We start from the raw sequence: 24,011 nt of genomic DNA on the forward strand, positions 1-24,011 counted from the left end.
TATACTCAGAGATGAGCACCACCCCTCCATTACACACACTTTGCAGAGTGCACATCTAAAAGTGCTGAGCACACAGATAAATATATCACACTCAGCACCCTAAAAAGTTTCACATGAACGTTTTGCATGTTCATGACAATCAAGGGATGTTCACTCCTAAAAATCAAATATAAATATTTCCTATGTTTTGAATTGTTGGTAGATGAGTGGTGAGCATGCAGGCCGACCCGAGTTCAATTCCACCCTTGGCCATCTCTGTGTGGAGTTTGCATGTTCTCCCCGTGCATGTGTGGGTTTTCTCCGGATACTCCGGTTTTCTCCCACATTCCAAAAACATGCTAGGTTAATTGGCCACTCCAAATTGTCCATAGGTATGAATGTGAGTGTGAATGGTTGTTTGTCTATATGTGCCCTGTGACTGGCTGGCGACCAATCCAGGTCGTATCCCGCCTCTCGCCTCAAGACAGCTGGGATAGGCAGTGGAGTTAGTGGTAACTTGTAGTGTAGGATGAGAGATGACTATAAGTAAGTATACATAAGTAGTGACCAGTAGACTAACAAGAAATGCAATAGTGTACATAGTAACTAGATGTTGAGGTGTAAGTATGCTGCAATCAAACATGACAGTAGTCGTAAGCTGCTATATGAGCCAATAATCAAACATGACATTGTGTGTCCACTACTGTACTTACATTAGGAGCCGTGCCACTCCACATCCAGCAGGTGGCAGCATTAGACCCCAAACTCAAACTGTATAGTAGGCGTGACTGACTTATGACTTTTGTTCATTGGTATACTTGAGCGCCATCAATTTTGCCTAGCAACAAGTAGCCTCACAAAGACATGACCCAACCAGAATATTTATCTACTTGTGACCTTTCACCTCCCACTGCTGTGTGTGTGTGTTGTGTTTTAGGAGGAGTATCTCCTGGTATACATACTGTACCTCCTTAGCCTTCTTCCACATTGCTAGTCCATAGATTTCATTCATGTTATGGTGAATTTATGCTATGATAGTATCCGGATGCACTCCATCCAGTAAGAGAGTGAATGAGTGAGCGTGCATGTGAAGGCTCTTGGAAATGACATGAAAATGAAAGTGAAATGAAAATCTTCTGTTCATTAACAGCTGAAACTCATCATTGTATATAAAGATGAACACTGACCTTTGACACCGTCTTCTCGTCTTGTTTTCCCACTCATGGTGACTGTCAACACGGCTTGAGGCGTGAGCCCAATGTCCTGTATGGTATCCATGACGACAGGATTATTTATTTGACTTGTTGTCATGTCAGGAGGCCTCTTATTGGTCCACGAAGACGAGGAGGAGGAGTCAGCATCAGGACCACAACGATGGAGGTGATTCCAATTCCCAAAGGGGTCATCTCATGCGTCCAATGAAGGCACACGCTGACTCAGCAAATGAGCCAAACATCAATAAAAACACACACACAGAAATCAAGGTGTCTTAGGGGGTGTTTGATTTGACCCCCTGCATGTCTGACCATGTGGATACTCAAACAGCAACAATGAATGAACATTAATAATCAATGAACATTATTCAGCCATCCATCTTCTGTGCTACTTATCCTCACTTGTGTTACAGGTATGCTGGAGCCTATCCCAGCTAACTTTGTGCCAGAGGCGGGGTACAGCCTGGACTGGAATGGTAGGTATAATGAACACTCATTAACAATGAACAATAAGGATCAATATTGAATATTAATAAAGATGAATTAACAATAATTAACATTATTCAACATTAGCTGGAGTACTTCTCGTTGTTGTGTAAAGAATGGGACCAAATCTGCTTGGCAAATAACACACATCCAGACACACACACACACACACACACGGACAGTGTAAACAGTGTTGTTGTACTTTGGAGTCATGTGTGGAAGTGAGGGAAGCAGATTCAAGATGGCGACCGCGTGTTTGGCGGCCCTGGTCCTTTCCCAAACACTTGTACTGTACTCCGGCGCCACGGTGGCCAACACAGGTGAGTGGGTCAGGGGATGACCCTCTTAAAGACATTATTTGATGTCATTCTGTGCCATTGTTTGCCATTGATTGTCATCAAAATAAGGGGCCATCACGGAAACGTTTTCAGGTCAAAACGGCAGAGTATATTATCGTTACAGAGGCTCAGTCAGCGTTCTGGGTGACCTGGTATTTTTTGAAAAAGGAAGAATATGAATGAACATAAATAGTGCAAGGAATTGACAGTCTGCAGTCACAAACAGTGCAGGATTCTACAAATATAAGGATGGATATATTGTTTTCAGAAAGCAGATACTACATTTAGATAGCTTCTATGAAAGGATCATGGAAGTCCATAATGATATCACAAACATTATGGAAGAAATCAAAGAGTTGTAAGATGAAAACACAGACTTAAAGAGGTAAAAACCCAATAGAAGAAAACACAGCATGATGGAATTATAACAAGGTTCTACAGCAGAGGTAGGGAACCTATGGCTCGGGAGCCAGGTAGGGCTCGTTTGATGACTGTATCTGGCTCTCAAGCATTTCTAACCACAATAAAAATGCATTTTTGCTAACATTTAAGTAAAGTAAAGTAAACCATCACAGAAATCACTGTTAAAAATAATATTCAAAATCAACAACTTTCTTATGCATTTTAATCTGTCCATCTATTTTCTACTGCAATACGGCCGACCATATCCATCTTTCTTGATGATATTTTCCAGGTCAAACACCAAAACTCGATTATTACTGGGTAATGTGGTAGTCTACCTCGGTCATTGAGATGTCAACATGTAAATGTAGACTTTCCTCCTTTAGTCAAATAGCTAAAGCTGCAGAACTAAGCCTTCTGACGAAGATGGCCAAAAGAATGAAATACATGTACGGAGTATGGTGCAAAACCATGCAGCAGCAGAAGTTGTATTAATGGCAACAAGTATTTGATTTATTATTGGACACTGCGCTGCTCACGAAAGTGTGCTGGCCACACCCCATTGGCGTGGGGTAGTGTGCCTGGTCTACACAATTAGAGCCCATTATATCTAAAACTGTTGGTCTTACATAAAAATGCACACATTTTATTGCATTCAATGTTTAAAAAAATGTATATGGCTCTCACAGATACACATTTTAAAATATCTGGCCTTCATGGCTCTCGTAGCCAAAAAGGTTCCCGACCCCTGTTCTACAGGATGATATCAGGGTATTACTGGAAGACATTGCTGCCTTGCACACTGCTCTTAAGGAAGCTAAAAACCCTATAGAAGAAAACAAATCATTATGCAAGGATGTTAGGGTTCTACAGGATGATATCTGGGCCTCATTGGAAGACAATGCTGCCTTTGTGCGCTGTTCTTAAGGAAGCTAAAAACCTTATAGAAGAACAGACCTTTATGCAAAGATGTAAGGGTTCTACAGGATGATATCAGGGTATTATTGGAAGACAATGCTGCCTTTGTGCGCTGTTCTTAAGGACGCTAAAAACCTTATAGAAGAACAGAGCAGTATACAAAGATGTTAGGGTTCTACAGGATGATATCAGGGTATTATTGAAAGACAATGCTGCCTTGAGCTCTGCTATAAAAGCAATAAACCCCGTGGAAGAAAATAGAGCATTTTGCAATGATGCAGAAGTAATTCAACTTATCCTAAGACGAGCCTTGGAAAGTGGAAGACGACGGACTTCTTCTTCTATGGTTTGATGTATCATGTGCTACCACGTGTATGTTCAAAGTCCACACACCGGTGTACCCAGTGCATTACATGGTTTTCACTCAGTATATATTACAGTGTGGCTGCGATTTTTTTTATCTCCCCCCCCCCCCCCCCCCCCTCAAAAAAAAAGAATTCCAAGAGCATTCTCGTGTGGACAGGGCCTAAGAGTACGCCAAATCAGTGAGTTTTCAAAATGACACATCCTGTGGGTGTCGTCGCAGGCGGCGTCTTTGTCTCACAGCAGACGGCGCACGGCGTGCTGCAACGTCAGCGCAGGTACAACAGCGGCCACCTTGAGGAGGTGCTGGTGGGCAACCTGGAGCGTGAGTGCCGGGAAGAGACGTGCAACCTCGAGGAGGCCAGGGAGGTGTTTGAGAACGAGGAGAAAACTGTGCGTGCACACATACACACACACAGATACACACCCAGAGTGATGATGTCATCAAGGCTTCTTTAACTACCTCCTTGCTTCCAGATGGAATTCTGGGCGGGATACGTTGGTGAGATGCTGGCTGGATGTTTGCTGTCAGTGTGGATTGTATGTGTTCATGTGTGTATGTGTGTGTGTGGTGCATGTGCACAGATGGTGACCAGTGCCAGCCCCCACCTTGCCAGAATGACGGCGTGTGTCAAGATGGCGTCAATTCGTACGTCTGCTGGTGTAATGAAAACTTTGGCGGCAAAAACTGTGAGTTTGGTAAGTGTGGTGAGCGTGTACACACACACCCACAAATACACACATGCACACAGTGTCATACCCATGTGAGTGTGTTCGCAACGCAGAGCTCAACAAGCAGTGCTCCATCAACAATGGGGGGTGCTCACACTTCTGTGTGATGGAGGCGGAGCGTGCACTGTGCCGCTGTGCACTCGGATACAGACTTGGAGATGACTTGAAGACTTGTGAGCCGACAGGTGAAAACACACACACACACACAAGCGGCGGCCATTATGAGGACGGAGCTTGTCATCTTGGACAGGAGAATTCAGCTGCGGTAAGGGTGTCGGCTCCACTCAGACACCGCGCACGTCCAACAGGACGTACACCGCACCCAGCAACTCCAGCATTGAAGAGGATGAGATCATCCCGGAAGAGTGGCTCAATTACGACTACAACCTTGACACAAACCAAACACTGGAGGTCAATGCTTCACTGGGGTCAGATGTCAAAGGTCGATCAGTGAGATCAGCGTCCGGCGAGAGCACACAAGCATCTCTGGCATCCTTCTTCCCCACGCTTCCTTCCATCACGGCACAGAAGAACAGCGACCAGAGGATCGTGGGAGGACGAGAGGTCATCGCCGGGGAAGTTCCTTGGCAGGTATGACACCACCGCCTCTGCGACTCCACCCCCTGAAGTACTCGCTTACACCCGTGTGTGTGTGTGGTCACGCAGGTGGCCCTCATGTCCCACTCGGACTCGCTCCAGTTAGCAGAAGTGTTCTGTGGTGGTTCTCTGCTCAGTTCCACGTGGGTCATCACTGCAGCACACTGCGTGGTTCAGGCCAAACAGTCTGGACACAACTTCTTTGTTAGAGCGGGTGAGCCAACAGCTCTTCTCTGGTGTTCAAATGGAATACTTCTGTCAGTACACTTCAATAAGTATACTGTGTACACTGTGTACTTAGTTCCTGAGGGTCCAAATTCTGACAGTTTTGTGCTGTCCCTAATCCATTATGAAAAAATCTTTTTTTGATGGTGAATTGCAACCACTGGACAGAGTGTGGAAAGGTGTGTCTAGATTGGTGCACTTCCATACTGACGTTCGTCATTTGAGCACATAAGTGCGCCTACACTGAGAAGTAAGGCAAAATGCCACATTTATCAATCAATTTGTTTCTATTTATTCATATTCCAGCCGCACGTCGAGTGGTTAGCATGTTGGCACCACAGTCAGGAGATCAGGAAGACCTGGATTCAAATCTCTGTTTGGGCATCTCTGTGTGAGTTTGCGTGGGTTTTCTCCGTGTACTCCGGTTTCCTCCCACATTACAAAAACATGCTAGGTTAATTGGTGACTCCAAATTGTCCACAGGTATGAATGCGAGTGTGAATGGTTGTTTGTCTATATGTGCCCTGTGATTGGCTGGCGACCAGTCCAGTGTGTACCCTGCTTCTCGCCCCAAGACAGCTGGGATAGGCTCCAGCATGCCCCCGTTGGGGTCCTCCTGTTTAAGGCCCCAATTAGGCCTGCAATTACCACCCTCAACCATCACCATCTTGTCTACATAGCGGAAGGGGAGAGACTCGCTAAACAATGGTGAATGATGTAGTGGAAGAAAGTAGTAAAGCGGGTAAATGACAGCACAGCCCAGTGGCTGTCCAGGGAATGACACCCCAGTTCAATGTGCTTCAGTGGTGCCTTGGATAGAGTCATTAGGCCGTTCCAGAAGGTCTGACTCCAATCAAAGTGGGCTCTAGTCAAGGCAAGTTTGAGGCAAAATTATGCAAAAATAATAATAAATCATTAATTCATTCATTTTCTACCGCTTATCCTCATGATAATCCTCATGATGGGTGCTAGAGCCTATCCCTGCTGTCTTCGAGCGAGAGGCGGGGTACACCCTGGACTGGTCGCCAGCCAATCACAGGGCACATATAGACAAACAACCATTCACACTCACATTCATACCTATGGACAATTTGGAGTCGCCAATTAACCTAGCATGTTTTTGGAATGTGGGAGGAAACCGGAGTACCCGGAGAAAACCCACGCATGCACGAGGAGAACATGCAAACTCCACACAGAGATGGCCGCGAGTGGAATTGAACTCGGGTCTCCTAGCTGTGAGGCCTGCGTGCTAACCGCCGTGCATCCAGGGGGGCAAACTTTTACCATAAATTTTGGTTGTTCATTGACAAACGTGTTCATCGGAGTGGATGTTAACCAAGGTACCAATGTATTTCCATCTCAGGTGAGCACGACGTGCAAGTGGTCGAGGGTCCAGAGCGAGACTACGAGGTGGCCGAGGAGCACGTGCACCCACTTTACAACTTCCAGAAGTCACCGTACAACCATGACGTGGCTCTGCTGAAGCTGGCCAGCCCTGTGGAGCTGTCTCAGCAGCGCCGGCCCATCTGCCTCGGACCTAAAGAGTTCACCGAGAACATTCTACAGGACACCAGCACCTCGCTGGTGAGCGGATGGGGGGTCCTCAACTCAGGAGGACTTCAGGCCACAAAACTACAGAAGGTGGAGGTTCCCTTTGTGGACCGTACCGAGTGCAAGCAGAGCAGCGGCCAGAAGATCACACGCTTCATGTTCTGCGCCGGCTTCCAGAACAAGCGCAAGGACTCGTGCCAGGGGGACAGCGGGGGTCCACACGCCACCAAATACCAAGACACGTGGTTCCTGACCGGCATTGTCAGCTGGGGAGAGGGTTGTGCCACAGACGGCAAGTACGGTATCTACACGCGCCTTTCCCGCTACTATCGCTGGATCAGCGGCACCACAGGCATCAAATTGCATGCCTGACCACTTCCTGTTCTTCATAACCTTCATCCTGTCCACGCAGTCTGAAATATTACAAAGAATAAACAAACATGAAGGCATCTATCAACGTGTCAGGGTCTGCCTACACACACAAACACACACATGTCATGTGATAGGAAGTCATTTGTTCAAATAATTGTGTGCTTTTATTGTGAAATTCCTAGCGCAAGCGTTGAAAAGAACAACAAAGTGCCAAGATGTGCCGCAGGCTGGGGTATGAGTCTAAATCCTGGCGATATCATCAAGTCTGAAATGTCACATTTGAGGATTCCCGCCATGAAGGCTCGAATTTCTCACACCACTGGGGCCCCCTGCTGGCCGTCACGTTTAAGGCACTTGTGAAGCGTCGTCCACGACTCAAACACACCCTGCCCCGTTGAACTATTACATCACAAACACAAGCGGATAGAAAGCTAACGTGCTACGCTAACCTTCAGAAGCCAAACGGTATGGCAGATGAAGACTTCCTGTTGGTGATGACGATGATGATGGTGATGGCATCGCTGATGTTGTGCTTTGGCGTGAAGATGTCTCTGCTATGATTGGCTCTCAGCACGTCTCTCCCAGAATCCTGTGCAGGTCCTCAGACAGGACACGCCCCTCTTCGCCACGGCTTACGTTCCGCACCAGCCTGCGAGCACACACACACACGCAGTCACATGAAATAAAGTACACCGTGGATGCCACACCTGAAGTCCGTCTGTCATAGGCACTTACCACATTCCTGACGTGTCCTCGTGTATCAGCTGGATGACATCACCACAGTTAAAGATGATGTCATCACTGCTGGCCATGCTGCTGGCCACCAGGACCCGGTACCGGCCTGCGACCTGCAGCAACAGAGGTGAGGTCACGTGACATCATCCAACACATCCTCTGTCTTCTTCATGACAACTTGTCTGACCAGCGGGGCGGGCTGGTCTTCCTCATCCTCGTCCTCCTCAGAGTCTGACAGTGTGGACAGATCCGTGGCCCCCCAGTCCTCCAGGCCGTCACAGATGGCCACCGAGTGGGCGGCGACGGGCCAACCTGCAGGCAAGCAACGTCTTGACGTCTTAATGACGCAAGCTAGCACCGCAGCCTCGTGAGAGGACCGTGTGTTGTAGACTCACCGCGTCGAGGTGAGTGAACCACAGGGTCAGAGTGGGCGGGGCTTGTGTGCACAGACACCTCCCATCTGCTCGGGTGCGGGTGGCTTTTGGCCGACGAGCTGTGAGTAACAGGAAGACACGCTGAGCAGCCTCCCGACGAGGCTCTGCCCCACGAGACACACACCTCAGACGCACTGAACAGTACACACACACACACACAGGCACAAGCAACACACGCCAAACGACACGTCACAAGTCGTAAAACGTATGGAAACGTGCACCAGTCACATTTAGTTCCACGGGAATGTGATGGGTCGGTCATGCAGCAGGCGAAGGGAATTTTAAACAGGAAGTAACAACGCTAATATGCGCACAGTGCATGGAGGCTCACCTGTCAGAGTTGAGGGGCTCTGACACACAAGCATCTTGTTCTGGAATAAATAACAACAAAGAAGAACAGTGAAGAAAATGTGTAAAAGTGGGAATTTTTGGGACATGGAAAATGGTTATTTTAAATATTTTGATGCTGGAATGGTGTGAATGGGTTGAGAAATGTGGAAAAATGACATTCATTTCAATGGGAATTTTGCTGTAGAAGACTTGTGGGAAAACCAGGAATTTGCGTTGCATATTTTCTGGTCCTTACTTTTACTTACACTCGCCCCATCTTTGTGTTTCCTTTACCTGCTTCCAGTTGTGTGAGGAATGGGAGCGGGATGGTACTCTTCAGGACAACGTCAATTCTCCACACATGCTGAAGTTCTTTTTCTGAGATAGCTGGAATTCCTCTCTGCTTAGTTCAACTGCATTGTCTGACTTAGTTTTTCTCCCTTTGTATTTTGTTTTTACCATTCGTGTCACATTTTGGCCTGCTGTTGACTCTCATCTTCCACTACGCATCCTGGAATCCGGTTATTAGGAAACTGTCATGTAATGGATGCCAGCTGGCTTATAGCTCTACGCTACAATGTTATGTAAACCTTGCTGGTCAGTAGGTTGGGAGCGGGGTCTGTTAGCCTACTGGCTAGCGTGCTTAACTCTCTGTCAGAAGAGTTGTGTGGCTGCACTGTAGTTAGCGCGCAGGCAACTATAGTTCGATTCCCACCTCGGCCATCTCTGTGTGGAGTTTGCATGTTCTCCTCGTGCATGCGTGGGTTTTTTCCGGGTACTCCGGTTTCCTCCCACATTCCAAAAACATGCTAGGTTAATTGGTGACTCCAAATTGTCCATAGGTATGAATGTGAGTGTGAATGGTTGTTTGTCTATATGTGCCCTGTGATTGGCTGGCAACCAGTCCAGGGTGTTCCTCTCGTCAGACAGCTGGGATAGGCTCCAGCATACCCACGACCCTCGTGAGGATAAGCGGTATAGAAAATCAATGAATATACAGTAAAACGCTCGTCAATAGAAATAAAAACCTTTCTGCTGTTGACTGATGATCTTTCCAAGCTCTCTAAGCCAAGTTACCTTCACCTCCACACTTGGGGCCTGCACACACACACACACATATTTAAACCAGACTATTTCTGATGTTTGTGCACGTGACTAATAAAAGGTAAACCTGCAGGATGTAGACTTCGTGTCCTCGGGTGTCGCACATTTCAAACTTCTTGGCATCTCCTTTGACATTCTCTGTCACTTTCATGGAGCTCATCTGAATGACAACATGTTTTTCTTTTAACGCTCTCACCTGATGAGATGAGCTCGGCCAGGTGACTCACCCTGAGGCAGGATTTGAAGCTGTAGACGGGCGTGCGCTCCTGTGCGTCGTCGTCCCGCCGCTTGCAGAAGAGTAGAGCGCGCTCGTACAGGAAGACGTGTCTTTGCATGGGCTTGAACCGGGCCAGCACCGCCGCCCTCTTGTGGCTGATCCACACACTGAAGCCGCCCTGCAGCAGCACGCGACCCAGACCACCGAGGTCACCCTGAAACATGGCTGACGTCACGCCATCGCTCTGTTCATCACAAGTTAACAGCTTAGCAACCGTGTACAGTGTTTATGTGTGTGTGTGTGTGTGTGTGTGTACCACCTTGTTTTGGAATTTCATGGAATAAGACAGGAAGTAATGATGGATGAAAAATGTCTCCCCTTGTGGACTACAAGAGGATTACAACAACTTTGCTATGAGCATGTAGTGTGATTGATTGACAGCTACCTGGTATCCGGTGATGGCGGTGTGATGCATGGAGTCATTGACGAACTTCAGCAGGTCCAGCATGCAGTCTAGCGCCTCCTGCAGTTGCGTTCGGTACTGCAGCTGTGTGCAGTGCTTGAGAAGCTCCTGAAGACGAGGACAGCTGATCACTTCCTGTCAGCTGATGTGATGCGTGTGAGCGCGTGCAGAGCAGAACCAACCTTGAGGAGGAGCTGGTACTTGGCGAGGCGCTGGACCGGTTTCAGGAGGTACGAGTCCAAGGCCAGCTTGTGCTCCAGCTTCTTCTGGCACTCCTACAGGGAGACATGCTTGATGAGACGCGCAAACACACACATTCACGGCAAGAAGACGTGCACACACCTGGAAGAAGGCGGAGTCAGAGCACTGTCTCCAGAGCGACTCAGAGCGAGGCTTGTTCTGGCAGTAGCGTTCATACACCTGGAACTTCTCCTTCTACACACACACACACACACACACTTTCTTCATCCCCAGCACCCCCCACCAGAGAAAAGTGTTTCTTCTTTTCCTCACCCGCAGGAGGAAGCACTCCCCCACCCTCTCTGGTGTGTCCAGGCAACGCTGTAGATCCTGCAGGAAGATTCTGGAAGCAGACGGAAAAGGTGAAGGGTGAAGGTGTCACAGGTGTCAGGTGAGAAGGAAGTGAGCTCACCTGCTGTGAAACTGGTAAATTTCTGGCATGTTGCCAAACAGAATGTCCTTCTGACTGACAAGAAGCGGAGGAAGAAGATGAGACATGGACGGGTCCTCCATTTCGGCTCGGTAACCCTGATAACGGGACACGAGGACCCAGGACGGGACACAAGGACAAGGGATAGAAAACAGGATGGTAGACACGGACACAAGGACAGAGGACAAGAAAGGGAATGATGCGTACAAACTCACTTCTTGGCCATGTCGTGTGTGTGCGCATGAAGATGCTCACCAGCAGAACGGCAAGGAGCTCGTCCACGTAGATCTTCTCCGTGTAGATCAGTTCCTTCATGACATGACTGCAGAGTTGAAATCAACACCCTGAGTGACTCCCACCCTGACCCTTGACCTCGGTGGTCAGGAGGACCTTTACATACCGTGTGACTTGTTCAGGATTGTCCTCCGCCTCTGAGTCGGTGTCGGGGGCGGGGCCATACAGAGAGCTGCGGTTGCCTTGGTAGTCGTGCATCACCTCAATCTGATGTCACATGACATTTATTAATTCATGCACACACACACACACGTACGCTCACCTTGCGCTGGCTACTGTTCCTTCTGGAGGTTCTCTTTCCAGGAAGAAGGTCAAAGGAGAACTTCGAGTTGAGGAGGTTAAAGTCCATGCCTGCCGATAGAACCAGAATGAGAAGCCGCAGTCGTCCGTTTTGCCGCAGGTTTCCTCCCTATGATGATACGTGTGGAGGGTGGGGCCATGAGAAGGGGGCTACCATGTTTGGGTGAGAAGAGGGGAGACTTGCAGCGCTGAAGAGTCGGGTCGGCTTCGGGCCGCGGTGCCACCAGCTGGATGGGTCTGACCCGCACGTCGGCCAGCTTCCTCAGACACTGCTCCCTGTTTCGGATCATGGCCTGCATGGAGGTCAGCTTGTCCATCACCATGGAGATCTGATCCTGACAGCACAGTTGTGTCATTAGACAGGAAGTGCGTGTGTGTGTGTGGGGGGGGGGGGGGGGTGCACTGAGGGGCATTACCTGCAACTGGGGTGTGAGGACTGCCTCAAACTCCAGGCTGAGGAGGTCCTGCTTGTTCTTCAGCACAGGTGGCGCCCTCTCCTGGTGGCAGCTGAGGTAGTGCAAGGCTTCCTGAGCACCTTCTCTAGTCTGGAACTTGTCCACCATCTGACTGGCCAGCAGGTACGCTCCCTCGTCACACCAGCGCAGCGCCTACACACACATAATAACACACAATCAGACATGTGACACATACCAGTAGGCCACAACAATGACAACGTGTGGCGGCAACCTCGTCCAGGCGCAGCAGCAGGTCACGAGAGCGGGTGAGTGATGCACGCTTGCCGCGCACGCCGCTGGTGATGACATCACAGTGATGTCGCAGCTCATTGCAGCGCTGAATGATGAGCGCCAGGGCGTAGTGATGGTTGGCCGCTAGCTGGTGGCCGTGCAGGAGCATCACCTGGGCGCGTGCCATCGCTTCCTGCCCACACACACATCTCCTCGTCAGTGGGAGTCACACAAAGTACTGTGATGATGCGCCAACATGTCTTAAAGTGGACCTGTGCTCGCTGGTCTAGCGTGTGGAGATCTTTGAGCAGCTGTTCAGCATGCATCAGCGTGCTTCCCACTGACAAGATGGCCTTCTCCTCAGCTGAGATCTTCTCCAGTTCCTCTTCCATCTACAAACACAAACGCAGGACGTAGTAGCGTGAGCGTGGACGGCGGCACGCACGGCTCACACACACCTGCTGAAAGCTGCTCTCGTAGAGGATGAGCTGGTGGTACTGCTGCATCTTCAGGTGGTGCTTGTCAAAGAAACCATCGAAGGCCTCCTCCATGTCTCGCAGCTGAGACAGCAGCCTGACACACACACACACACACACACACACACAAAATCTCACGTCATTTTAAACGTCTTTGCTTTCTGTAGAAAAACCCCCGACCTTTGAACTGTGTCCATATCTGCTTGGATGTCCTCCTCATCCTCGTCCTGCTCCTCCCCCTCCCTCTTGGACACTTTTAGTGTCTCCAGGTTGGCCATCAGGAGGCGTCCTTCCTTCAGCACCCCTCGAATGTCGTCCTAAAACAACAACAACAAAATAACAACAACACAACAACAAAAGAAACAACACACAGACCTTCATTTGGCGGTATCGCTGCGTGTGCGAGCGCAGGAGAAAGTCGATGGCATTGGCCTCGTCAGGAAGTTCACCGTCAGACAACTCGGAGCCGAAACCTTGCAACAGTTGTGCGACCTCCTTCACCGTCACTGCGAACGTCTCAATGGCCTGCACACACACACACACATGTCCACGTCCTGTGACACTAGTGCGTCCACTCTCCAAACGTGTCCAAGTAGACAAGTTTATGCTAGCACACACACTGTATGAATAGTCGTCACAAACGATAACGTTTACCGAGCGCAGCACAATCCAGTCACTGCGACATCGCTCCACATTGCTGCACAACTCTGACGTCAAGCGGTTGTCATCGATATAGCGCAGCAGGTCGCCCACCGAGCGTAGCATCACCACCTGCCGACACATGTTCACATGTAGCATGATGTCGCACGTGTACTGTACGTGGTGACGACTCCGCCTTACCGGCATCTTGAACAGGAAGTCATCCTGGCTGAAGCGGAAGCCCAGGTCAGTGCTTGAAGATGGGCTAGGGGCGGAGCCTAACAAGGTGGAGGGGCGGAGCACCAGGACCAAGTGCAAGTTGCCTGGAAAGGAAGTCTGGCAAAGGGGGAGGAGTCAACATACATCATGTGACCACCCTTAAAGTCTTGTTGGGTGCACTCATGAAGACCAATCAGACTTCATCTTTCACTGTAACACGTGCGCTCCTCTGTGTACATCGTCACACGCGCACACACTGACCTTGCCATAAGACACACACACACACATCGTCATTAGCATGTAGCATAGCACAACATTACACAGCAGCCTCACATGCACACACACACTGTTCACACGCACACTTTTTAAAGTGTGTCGCAGCATCTTCTTCTGCCCCCCCCCCCCTCCCCTCCCTCGCCCGGTGCTTACCGCAGCACGGCGCAGACGCGGGAACCCCCACGGCGGTTTAGACTCTGCCATCGCTGCTTGCTCGGTTCCGGTTCTTTCTGTCCGGGCCGGAAAGTCCGCAGTGGGACGAGGTGTCGGGAGCGAGCAGGCGCGCTCCGGTCCTCCCCGCAGTGTCACGCGCCTCTGCAGTGGCAGGGTGGCGTGCACTCACCTGACGTCGAAATAGCCTGCACAAACGTCACTCTGACGTCATCGACAGGCTGACATAATGAAGGAAAAGACGTTATGTGAAGTTGAGAATGTCCGCTAGATGGACTTAAATGGACTTAATAAAGATATTTGAAGAGTCCAACTTTGAGTGTTTCAGCCAATTCGCCCTAAAAAATGTTTTTTTCACACGAGTTTCTGTGTTTTACCAGTATCTCCTTATTAGTGGACTGTCTTGTACGTCATCGTTCATCTACGTTCATCTACGTCTGGCCTGCTCTTTTGTGTCTCCTCCAATCAGATCTCTCCTTCCTTGTGCAGGTATGTCTTCTCAGTCTCTGGGGTTCAAGAACCTTCAGCAATCCATCCATTCGTTTTCTGCTGGAGCCTATCCCAGCTGTCTTCAGGCAAGAGGCGGGGTACACCCTGGACTGGTCGCCAGCCAATCACAGGGCCCATATAGATTCATTCACGCTAACATTCATACCTATGGAAAATTTGGAATGTGGGAGGAAACGGGAGAACCCGCAGTAATACTGTCAAAAAGTTAACAAAGAGGAATAAACATCCAATTATATAACATCAGACTGTTTGTGTGTTGTTACAAATGTTTTGTAACGCCGTCGGAGGCTCCACAGATGAAAAGGTCAGCTGTTGCTAATCTCTGGCACGTTGTGAAGACTTCGTAGAAATAAACAGCTTAGCACGACGCTGCCGTTCCGTCCATGTTGGCACCATACGGACAGGAGTCCTAAATCTGTCCACTGTGGTCAGCCAGGGACGCCGTGAAAGTCCACATTGGTCCAAGAAAGGTTATTTGTGGAGATAAACGTTGATGTAAAATAATACAATTTCTAGGAATGACTTCAGATGAAAAAAAAATCCTTGTGGCTAAATGTGATCAACATGAAGTTAAGCTTCCATCACAATAATTTCATGTACAGATGATGCCCAATGCCACATTACCAAGTGTACAACACATAATACCAGACCACTGGTTGGGCATCAGACCATCTTTTATTGTGGTTAATTGGATAAAGTAGGATTCAATATTAATAAGTGAAATAGTTTCACAGTAATAGCACAGAAAAACTGTTTGATGATGATCAAATGATCTTCTAATTACGCTCTTAAGAATTATTGGAGCCCTCTAGACATAACACCTGTACATTTGTATTACCCAATATAGTAGATATAATCATAGAAAATAAGACATATTTGACTCGCACTTTTTTTTCTGGACAGTGTTCTTCCAGTGGTGACTATTGTCTCATCAAAGTATTTTAATGGAGGCTTTACATGATCTTAGACGCCATCCATCCATTTTCTATGCTGCTTATCCTCACTCAGGTTGCGGCTATGCTTGGTGCTAGAGAAACAGACAAAGGAAAGGGTATTTTGAATGGTAAGTTTAGCTTCAAAGCAGCAACACTAAAGTTGAGATGAGTCTTCACAGAGTGTGTCGACTGCCAGAGAGAAGTGAGAAGGTACCGGAGTACTGACGGTATTTTTTTTATTGTCATTTACACATTTACACATCGGTACCCAACTAACAGGTGTTTTTTTTTTTAGAGGTGAGCCATCTCACCTCAGCAGTTGATTTCTGTGCTTTGAACTGAGAATTTGGGTTTCTGGCAGGCATAGCCGAGGACAACTATCTGGTGGCTTGTGACCATGAATGAAGACGAGAATGGATGATTTTCAACATATCAGCAAAACATACATATATTACAGAGATGTAATTCTTATTTATCAAGCATCATTGGTATTCGTCAGGAAGGGCATCCGGAATATAAAGGGCTCAAGCCAAAACCGGTATGCGGATCAAAAAAGATCCGCTGTGGCGAGTGCGTAATCAAGAAAAAGCTGAAAGAAACAAATAAAAATCATGTGAAACTATGATAGGAACAACCTCAAATTCAAAGCACTAAATGAATACATGGCTGCACGAGTGGTTATCGTGCAGGCCACACAGCTAGGAGACCTGAGTTTCTTGAACCTGAATTCCACCCTCAGCCATTTCTGTGTGGAGTTTGCATGTTCTCCCCGTGCATGGCCCCCGTGGGTTTTCTCCGGGTACTCCGGTTTCATTCCAAAAACATGCTAGGTTAATTGGTGACTCCAAATTGTCCATAGGTATGAATGTGAGTGTGAATGGTTGTTTGTCTATATGTGCCCTGTGATTGGCTGGCGACCAGTCCAGGGTGCACCCCGCCTCTCGCCCGAAGACAGCTAGGATAGGCTCCAGCACCCCCTGCGTCCCTCGTGAGGATAAGCGGTAGAAAATGAATGAATGAATAAATGAATACAGAGCCACCATCCACCAGTATGAGCCTGGGCTTCATTTTTCAGAGAAGTTGTGTACCATAAATATGTACATCATCAAATCTTTATGCATTCCCATATAATATCAGCATTTGGGACCTAATATGAGGTGAGAATGCCTAATTTATGGGAATATGAAGTACACTTATTTTTTTTATATAATAGGTCGTAGTCAACCACAAAACATTTCTTAATTCATTAATTTTGGAAAAACTGCGCTAGAGTGAAGGTGCGATGTTCAAACCACGACGTAGGGAGGGATGACAATACTGGTTATTACAAGTAACTATTGATTACTACGGCTAAGTTACAACAAGTAACCTAGGATACCACAAGTAAACTCTTGGACACTACAAATTTCATGTAAGTCATTAATTTTTAGTTAATGTTAGTTACTATAGGCAACTATAGGTAACTTACTAGATATAATTGCCGACTACTAGATGTATTGTTACTTGTTAGAAACAATGTTATTTACTAGAAGTATATATTAGTTGCTAAACATAATGCTAGTTATTGGTAGTAAATGTTAGCTATTATAAGTAAGATCAGTTCCAAGAAGTAATGGTAGTTGGTAGAAGGGGGTTAATTACTAGAGGTAGTTATGAGAAAAAAGTCACCAGACGACCAATAGTAGTTATTACTTGTAAATGTTCGTTCTTAGAAGTAAGATTAGTTACCAGAAATAATGCTAATGATTGGTGATTGTTATTTGTAGTAACAGTAGTTACTGGAAGTAACAATGAATTAGTAGAAATAATGTTTGGAAGCGATGCCAAAGGTTGCCATATTTATCTAATCTATCTTATTTTAGCCTATAGGTATTTGTGGTTCACGTGTGTTTATGGACGAAAACAACAGGTTGGTGTGTCTGCTGTGTATTTTTAAACCTTTTGTCGTCCAAAAGCCACTGATTGTTTGATTGGATTAGCCAGCAGGCCACGACAGCAATAACAAGACCGAACAACGCGGATAAGCCAGAATGCTGCCCCCGCTGGTATAAAAGAGCCGAAGCGATCTGAGGACGCCGTCACGCTTCCTGAGGTGTCCTGCAGATCCTCCACAGCTGACAAGAGGTGAGAGTCCTTCCTTTTTACTGCAGTAATATTAGTCAGAGTGAGATGTCATGTTTGATGACCAACAAGGGAGAGGTCATCACCTCATGTGACATCCTTTTCCTGAAAGCAACTTCTTTGTTTGTAACGACGTAATTTAGATGTTATGTGTAGCTAATGAAGTGTCTGCCACTGTCAGGAAGCACCCCCCCACCCCCTTGATATTTATACATGGTCATCTAAGAAGACGTTACTCTTCTTGTTGTTGGAAAAGAAGGAAGTAGCAGCGATGGCGGTGAAGTATTTGTGTACTCTCCATGTCCTCATCGCAGAGCTTCTCTTTGGATTTCGTCTCATTAATTCCCAGAAGGGCAGTGATCCATTTAGCGCTCTGTGAATAGTGGCATCCACTGTGTGACATAATCATGCTCAATCAAGCAGTGGCCATTTAGATTAATCCTAATCTGCCGGGATTAACCTCGGTCACTCCAGCAGTGAAGCCTTGACCTTCAAGTCACCTTCACTATCTTCTCTTTGCCTCCTCAGAACCACTTCCAGAAACTTCCATGGCAAAGTAAGTTGACCCGGACAGATTACACAAAAACATTGCACTACAAAGTTACACTACAAAGTTATACAAGAGCACGACACTGGAACGTGACAACAAAGTTTAAAAGTACAACAGGTTAAAGGTTTTAGTGTGTTTCAAATGTTACAACAACAGAATCCAACCATGTGCATGTTTAGGCCTACTTTGAAATAATTGAAACACTGAACGATGTAGTACTTTTTGAGTTGTTCCCGTGTTTGAAAATTTTGCCAACTTTAACATAAAAAAGCCCATCAGAATTCATATCTCCTCAATATCATTTACATCACTTGACTCATCAAAGGAATTCAATATGCTTGCACTGATTAAATGTAATCACTTTGCCACCTGATGATGTTTAATGCCATTCTGTTGGTCCTGATCTTGACTGGAGGAGCATTTCTTTCATCCGTCCATCCATCTTCTGTGCCTCATTAGGGTTGCGGAGCCTGCAACACAGCAACATTATATAAGAACATTACACACAGGTAGAACACAACAACATTGCACTAGAACATTGTATGAAAACATTACACTGCATTACAGTACAGCGTTATACTATAATACTACACTGGAACACTACATTATATTGGAACACTGTAACATTATATTACAACATTACACTACAACATTAAATGAGAACATTACACTACATTACAGTACAACATTATACGAGAACACTACATTATACTGGAACACTACAACATAGTACAACATTACACTACATCATCATACTAGAACATTACACTACAACATTAAATGAGAACATTCCACTTGAACATTATGCTATATTACACTACAACATCATACTAGAACATTATACTATAACATTATATGAGAACATTACACAAAAACATGACAGTAGAGCACAACAACATTGCACTACAACATTGTACTACAAGACCAGCGCAGGGTGTATGCCGCCTCTCACCTGAAGTCAGCTGGGATAGACTCCAGCAAAAACCCCTGTGACCCTTTTGAGGATAAGCATCATAGAAGATGGATGGATGGTATTATAGTACAACATTTTTTTTATTACAAATTTGCTCTACAATGTTACACAAAACCTAACACTGTTTGAACGCTAATACTGTTCTTGCTAAGGCCAACCATGGAGAAGGTCACAGAAAGACTACTTGAATAGCTTGGAAGGACCAAGTGGTCTCATGCTGGACATCTTTATGATCATTGATCCCCACAATGACATCGTAGCTGCTCATAGACGAGGACTCGGATGAGAGCTAAGCTTCATCCGAGTCGACCTGTAAATCCGTGCCGTCCACATGTAGTGTCATTAATGGGATGAAGGAGGATGAGGCGATTAGTACCTTCTGCTCTCATTAAGCTAATAAGACTGGTGGTCTTTACAGGGTGTTCAAGAAGACCAGCGGCAATGGGGGGCTCACTCTCTACCTGGGCAAGCGAGACTATGTGGACCACATAACCAGCGTAGAGCAAGTTGGTGCGTCCCTTGCTGTGTGTGTGTGTGTGCACAGTGAAGACTGTTGGGTGACATCATTCTCGTATCTTTCAGATGGGGTGGTCAAGCTGGACCCAGCAAACTTTGGAGACAGAAAAGGTGATGTACTTCACATGTCACATGATAGGGGGGCGGGGGGTCATTACTAAAACCCTAAAAAATCCTGCTGTGTTTGCATGTAGTGTTCGTACAGCTGGCGTGCGCCTTCCGCTATGGCAGCGATGACCTGGATGTCATGGGTCTCTGCTTCAGGAAGGACATCTGGATCCAGCACGTCCAGATCTACCCGGAAGACCACAAACCCACGCTCACCGCCATGCACGACACACTGATGAAGAAGGCGGGCGACAACTCTTATCCTTTCACTTTCGAAGTATGACACTGACCATCACAAGCAACATGAATACTAATGCTATATGCTAACCTACGACAAATTCTCTGGTTGCCTTCTTCTGTTGGTGTAGATTCCCAACAACCTTCCATGTTCAGTGTCGTTGCAGCCCGGACCAGACGACAAGGGCAAGGTATACAATAACATAGTGGTCACTCAGCGGTCACTAGTGGGAGCTGTGCTGGATAGACACAGACATACAGACATGGCCAAAAATATAAGGATGCCAAAGATGTCGATGTTTATTCCATACGGTTTACTCTGTTTATGAATAAAGGTGTGCGTGTCTGTTTGTGTCGCAGGCTTGTGGCGTGGACTTTGAAGTGAAGACGTTCCTGGCCATGGAAAAGTGCAACCCTGATGAGAAGATAGAGAAAAAGTGAGTGGACGTGCCACCGTCTCACGTCCCCTCCTCTTCACTCTGACAGCATCTTGTCTTTAATATGTTGCATTCAGGGACACGGCTCGCCTCATCATCCGTAAAATCCAGTACGCCCCCACTCAGGTGGGTGCCGGGCCCAAGGCGGACATCTGCAAAAGCTTCATGATGTCAGAAAAGCCGGTCCACCTGGAAGCGTCCCTGGAGAAAGATGTACGTCTGCTCGCGAACAGAATTGCTAACATCATAGTTGGCCCGTGCGCTAACATGGCTGCTAGCATACTCGCTAACGCTCTGCCCTGTTATGCAGCTCTACTTCCACGGAGAGTCCATCCCCATTAAGATCAAGGTGAACAACGAGAGCAACAAAACGATGAAGAAAATCAAGATCACAGGTTGGTAGCTAACCTCACTCAAGGTCACCCGACCTCTGTCAAGGTCATTCAAAGTCACATTCTGGTCTCTCAGTGGACCAAGCCACCGACATCATCCTCTACTCAGCCGACAAATACACCAAGTGCGTCTACACCAAAGAGTTTAAGTATGTAACGTCCTCTGGCCTGTCTTTTTCTTCAGCGTCAGGCGGTCCTCACAAGGTTTTTTGTCCTTCACAGCGAGACCATTGAGCCCAGTGGAACCTTGGAGAACACGCTCACCATTGTCCCACTGTTGTCGGACAACAAGGAGAAGAGGGGGCTGGCGCTGGATGGACGCCTCAAGGACGAGGACACTAACCTGGCGTCCACCACCATGTAAGCACATCCCCCAAATTAGGATATTTTGAAATCTCGTGATGAGTCTCATCCTTGGAATTGTGACGGGCAGGCTGACTGAAGGCACGGAGAAGGAAGTGCTGGGGATTCTGGTGTCCTACAAGATCAAGATCAACCTGATAGTGGCTGGAGGAGGGTGAGTGGATGCTTGTCTCCATCGCTTGTCCTCATCAGTGTCCCACGCTAACTCTCCACGTCTCTCCTTGTCCTTTCGCAGCCTGCTGGGGGGTCTCACTTCCAGGTGAGCGCACTTCACCTGCCTCTGCTTTCTGTCATGTGATTTCACTTCCTGTCACATGACAGGGAGGCTCAAACTTGTCTTGACCCCTGTGTGTTTTTCCTCTGCAGCGATGTCACCGCTGAGATACCGCTGATGCTCATGCACCCCAAACCTGAAGGTGACTTGCAACACATACACACCCACACACTTTCACTCGCTCACCCTGCTCTTCCTGTCCCCTCTCTTCCTCCTCACCTCTGAGCAGAGTAAAGGCTGCACATCCATGTAAGTCAACAACTTTATTATTTATTTGTTTTGAATCTTCACTGTTAACTGAATATGTTCACATGTGTGTGTTAAGAGAGGACATCAGCCTGGATGTGGACAACGCAAAGATACAGGAAGCACAGGACGCCACTGAGAAGAAGTGATACATGGAGAAAGGAAGTGGCTTGTCATCTTCAGTGCACACACAGCAGCAGCCATATTTGTTCCGCTTTGTGTAGTTTAGCTGATGTCAAATTACCGTAGAGGAAGTTGAGTGTTTCTATTATTTTGTTATTACATGCTGTGTTTTCTTGCTTGGTGTTGTGAAAGAATTAAACATTTGAAAATGTCACAGTTGTTACTTTGTCTGTTTTGTTGTGACGCAAATGAAATGTTGTGTTCAGCTGTAGGGCAATAATATATTAAAACATGAAATGCTGTTTGTGATAATTTGCTTGTATTGATGGCTAAGTCGGGTGGTGTCGTCATTTCAACATTTACTAATTCACTAATTATCGTATTGTTAGTTTTGAAAGTTACGCAAATTATATTTATTTGATGATCCAAAATGCCCCTCGACTTGGGCTTTGCCATCAAAACCGTCATACAGTTCTTTGGAGAAACCGGTAGGGGGCAGCAGCGCGCCTGAGAAGGTCCCCTCCTGCCAAGCGAAGAAAATAATTGACGTCATCACGCTGTACGCGCGGCGCCGCAGCTGCAACATGTCGCTAAATGGAGGTTAGTGAACTTCTAAAGTAAGATATTTCAGTGACATTTCGTACAAACCGGCAAATTTCTGCTCTCCTGGCATGCAAATATACTCCCATCTTAGCCGACATTTCTAACTAAAGCATTTCTCACGTGACCAGAGATCGCTGCTAACGGTTGTTTTGCTAGCTGGCTTGTCATCTCGTTGCTAACCTGATAAAGATGACATGATGGTATCCTTCGGTAGACGAACGAGTTAGCTAGCTAGTTAGATGATAAGGTGCACGCTGCTTTACGAGAATAGTGTCAAATGTATCAGCATTTTAGTCTTCAATCCATTCTCTTCTCTCAGAGGAGGAAGACTTCGAGTGGGAACCCCCCACGGATGCCGAGATGAAGGTGATCCAGGCTCGCAGGGAGAGACAGGACCAGATCAGCAAAGTGATGGGAGACTACCTGCTCAAAGGCTACAAGATGCTGGGGGAGTGCTGTGACTTGTGTGGGGTGCGCCACAGACACACACACAGAAAAGGCAATACACGTGCAGAGTGTTACAGTGTGTGTATCGTGTTTGCAGACTATTTTGCTACAGGATCGCAGACAGAAAAACTATTGTGTCTCGTGTCAGGAGCTGGACTCTGACATTGACAAGGACAACCCTGGTAACACACATCATTTTCATCATTGTCATCATGTCATTATTGCAGTGACATTCTTAGTTGTCGCTTTGTTCCGCCAGCCCTCAATGCGCAGGCGGCGTTGTCTCAGGTCAGAGAACGACGTCTGGCGGCCCAGTCTCCAGCACCGTCCGATCCACCCGAGGTCAACGGAGACGCCGGTGGTGGCAATGTTGGAGGCTCAGTCCCTCAACCCAGACCGGAGCACTGTGAGGGGGCGGCGGCTGGGGGGAGAGCCCTGCCTCCCCCACCTGTCACTCCTTCCCCGGCGGTTCCCGTCACTGTCGTCCCCTCCTCCGCCACCGTCCCCTTGGTCACGGGCCGGCCAGCACCGCCGCCCAGCGTGGCACTGCGTCCTGTGCTGCAGGATGCCGAGGAAGCGGTTATGACCAAACTGCGCTGGGCCAGCAGCCAGCTGCAAAGCGCCACCTCCTTGGAGTCCAGCATCCAGCTTTGCAATCTGATCTCCAGTTGTGCCAACTCCCTTCGCAGCCTCAAGGAGCTCAGCCAGTGAGCGTCCCTTCCTGGGAATTGTGCGCGCACCTTCCTACCTGGGAAAGCTGACTGACTGTTGAATTGGTGAAAGGATTCCAAGGTGTGTTTTTTTTCAACTTGTAACTTATTTTCTACTCTCCTTGTCACATCTGGCCATTAAAATGATTCCAATGAGGTCTCCATGGCAACCACAGCTGGTCTTTGTCATGTATGGCTGGGATGTGTGAACCATGAATCATTTCACTACAACATTACATACTGGAACAGCATGACAACAGCCTTATACAACATAC

At 47.4% G+C, this 24,011-nt stretch overlaps 4 protein-coding genes across 9 annotated transcripts; 3 read left to right on the top strand and 1 right to left on the bottom strand.

Annotated features, from left to right (window-relative positions):
- Nucleotides 1-1,848: 1,848 nt before the first annotated feature.
- Nucleotides 1,849-7,269, top strand: f9b (coagulation factor IXb). Of its 2 annotated transcripts, none has more exons than XM_058086755.1 (8): nucleotides 1,849-1,999; nucleotides 3,924-4,093; nucleotides 4,178-4,202; nucleotides 4,286-4,399; nucleotides 4,486-4,617; nucleotides 4,683-5,023; nucleotides 5,099-5,243; nucleotides 6,618-7,269. In XM_058086755.1, the coding sequence occupies exons 1-8, from the start codon at nucleotides 1,891-1,893 to the stop codon at nucleotides 7,175-7,177; spliced, it is 1,596 nt and encodes a 531-aa protein (XP_057942738.1). In that variant the 5' UTR covers nucleotides 1,849-1,890; the 3' UTR covers nucleotides 7,178-7,269. The 2 variants fall into 2 exon arrangements, with proteins under 2 accessions (XP_057942738.1, XP_057942739.1); XM_058086756.1 differs by having other exon boundaries at nucleotides 4,686-5,023.
- On the bottom strand, nucleotides 6,443-14,341 carry LOC131138110 (proto-oncogene DBL). Of its 4 annotated transcripts, XR_009132040.1 has the most exons (27): nucleotides 14,174-14,340; nucleotides 13,727-13,861; nucleotides 13,541-13,657; nucleotides 13,262-13,411; nucleotides 13,067-13,203; nucleotides 12,869-12,983; nucleotides 12,683-12,802; nucleotides 12,412-12,603; nucleotides 12,141-12,332; nucleotides 11,879-12,059; nucleotides 11,687-11,775; nucleotides 11,531-11,631; nucleotides 11,386-11,452; nucleotides 11,113-11,228; nucleotides 10,974-11,043; nucleotides 10,803-10,895; nucleotides 10,643-10,735; nucleotides 10,443-10,568; nucleotides 10,008-10,211; nucleotides 9,848-9,940; nucleotides 9,705-9,774; nucleotides 8,678-8,717; nucleotides 8,308-8,480; nucleotides 8,100-8,224; nucleotides 7,913-8,025; nucleotides 7,627-7,826; nucleotides 6,443-7,218 (listed from the first exon to the last, which is right to left on the bottom strand). XR_009132040.1 is itself a non-coding variant. In XM_058086753.1 (26 exons), the coding sequence occupies exons 1-26, from the start codon at nucleotides 14,222-14,224 to the stop codon at nucleotides 7,745-7,747; spliced, it is 3,039 nt and encodes a 1,012-aa protein (XP_057942736.1). In that variant the 5' UTR covers nucleotides 14,225-14,341; the 3' UTR covers nucleotides 6,443-7,744. The 4 variants fall into 4 exon arrangements, 3 of the variants coding, with proteins under 3 accessions (XP_057942736.1, XP_057942737.1, XP_057942735.1); XM_058086753.1 differs by having other exon boundaries at nucleotides 6,443-7,826; nucleotides 11,879-12,053; nucleotides 14,174-14,341; XM_058086754.1 differs by having other exon boundaries at nucleotides 6,443-7,826; nucleotides 8,308-8,405.
- Nucleotides 14,342-17,639: 3,298 nt separating this feature from the next.
- Nucleotides 17,640-22,190, top strand: LOC131138113 (beta-arrestin-1-like). Its single transcript, XM_058086757.1, has 16 exons — nucleotides 17,640-17,760; nucleotides 18,286-18,313; nucleotides 19,699-19,790; nucleotides 19,863-19,907; nucleotides 19,991-20,181; nucleotides 20,273-20,332; nucleotides 20,502-20,578; nucleotides 20,656-20,791; nucleotides 20,889-20,973; nucleotides 21,047-21,119; nucleotides 21,193-21,330; nucleotides 21,404-21,487; nucleotides 21,569-21,592; nucleotides 21,700-21,749; nucleotides 21,837-21,856; nucleotides 21,933-22,190. The coding sequence occupies exons 2-15, from the start codon at nucleotides 18,306-18,308 to the stop codon at nucleotides 21,839-21,841; spliced, it is 1,068 nt and encodes a 355-aa protein (XP_057942740.1). The 5' UTR covers nucleotides 17,640-17,760; nucleotides 18,286-18,305; the 3' UTR covers nucleotides 21,842-21,856; nucleotides 21,933-22,190.
- Nucleotides 22,191-22,467: 277 nt separating this feature from the next.
- Nucleotides 22,468-23,922, top strand: znrd2 (zinc ribbon domain containing 2). 2 transcript variants are annotated; one of them, XM_058086758.1, is made up of 4 exons: nucleotides 22,468-22,576; nucleotides 22,899-23,050; nucleotides 23,124-23,208; nucleotides 23,286-23,921. In XM_058086758.1, the coding sequence occupies exons 1-4, from the start codon at nucleotides 22,561-22,563 to the stop codon at nucleotides 23,735-23,737; spliced, it is 705 nt and encodes a 234-aa protein (XP_057942741.1). In that variant the 5' UTR covers nucleotides 22,468-22,560; the 3' UTR covers nucleotides 23,738-23,921. The 2 variants fall into 2 exon arrangements, with proteins under 2 accessions (XP_057942741.1, XP_057942742.1); XM_058086759.1 differs by having other exon boundaries at nucleotides 22,519-22,593; nucleotides 23,286-23,922.
- The last annotated feature ends 89 nt before the right edge of the window (nucleotides 23,923-24,011 follow it).

Source organism: Doryrhamphus excisus, chromosome 11 (genome assembly GCF_030265055.1).
Source record: "Doryrhamphus excisus isolate RoL2022-K1 chromosome 11, RoL_Dexc_1.0, whole genome shotgun sequence".
NCBI lineage: Eukaryota > Metazoa > Chordata > Actinopteri > Syngnathiformes > Syngnathidae > Doryrhamphus > Doryrhamphus excisus.

What these genes read in the sequence shown, in the direction of transcription:
- f9b (XM_058086755.1), top strand. Translation starts at nt 1,891, where the DNA reads ATGTGTGGAAGTGAGGGAAGCAGATTCAAGATGGCGACCGCGTGTTTG. An exon ending in TTGAGAACGAGGAGAAAACT is followed by an intron (nt 4,094 to 4,177) that starts GTGCGTGCACAC and finishes CCTTGCTTCCAG; the next exon opens with ATGGAATTCTGGGCGGGATA. An exon ending in ATTCTGGGCGGGATACGTTG is followed by an intron (nt 4,203 to 4,285) that starts GTGAGATGCTGG and finishes GCATGTGCACAG; the next exon opens with ATGGTGACCAGTGCCAGCCC.
- LOC131138110 (XM_058086752.1), bottom strand. Translation starts at nt 14,224, where the DNA reads ATGGCAGAGTCTAAACCGCCGTGGGGGTTCCCGCGTCTGCGCCGTGCT. An exon ending in AGCTCCTTGCCGTTCTGCTG is followed by an intron (nt 11,229 to 11,385) that starts GTGAGCATCTTC and finishes TCCCGTTATCAG; the next exon opens with GGTTACCGAGCCGAAATGGA. An exon ending in GAGGACACGTCAGGAATGTG is followed by an intron (nt 7,827 to 7,912) that starts GTAAGTGCCTAT and finishes GTGTGCTCGCAG; the next exon opens with GCTGGTGCGGAACGTAAGCC.
- LOC131138113 (XM_058086757.1), top strand. An exon ending in CTTATCCTTTCACTTTCGAA is followed by an intron (nt 20,182 to 20,272) that starts GTATGACACTGA and finishes CTGTTGGTGTAG; the next exon opens with ATTCCCAACAACCTTCCATG. An exon ending in GTCTACACCAAAGAGTTTAA is followed by an intron (nt 21,120 to 21,192) that starts GTATGTAACGTC and finishes TGTCCTTCACAG; the next exon opens with CGAGACCATTGAGCCCAGTG.
- znrd2 (XM_058086758.1), top strand. An exon ending in AGTGCTGTGACTTGTGTGGG is followed by an intron (nt 23,051 to 23,123) that starts GTGCGCCACAGA and finishes TCGTGTTTGCAG; the next exon opens with ACTATTTTGCTACAGGATCG. An exon ending in CATTGACAAGGACAACCCTG is followed by an intron (nt 23,209 to 23,285) that starts GTAACACACATC and finishes TTGTTCCGCCAG; the next exon opens with CCCTCAATGCGCAGGCGGCG.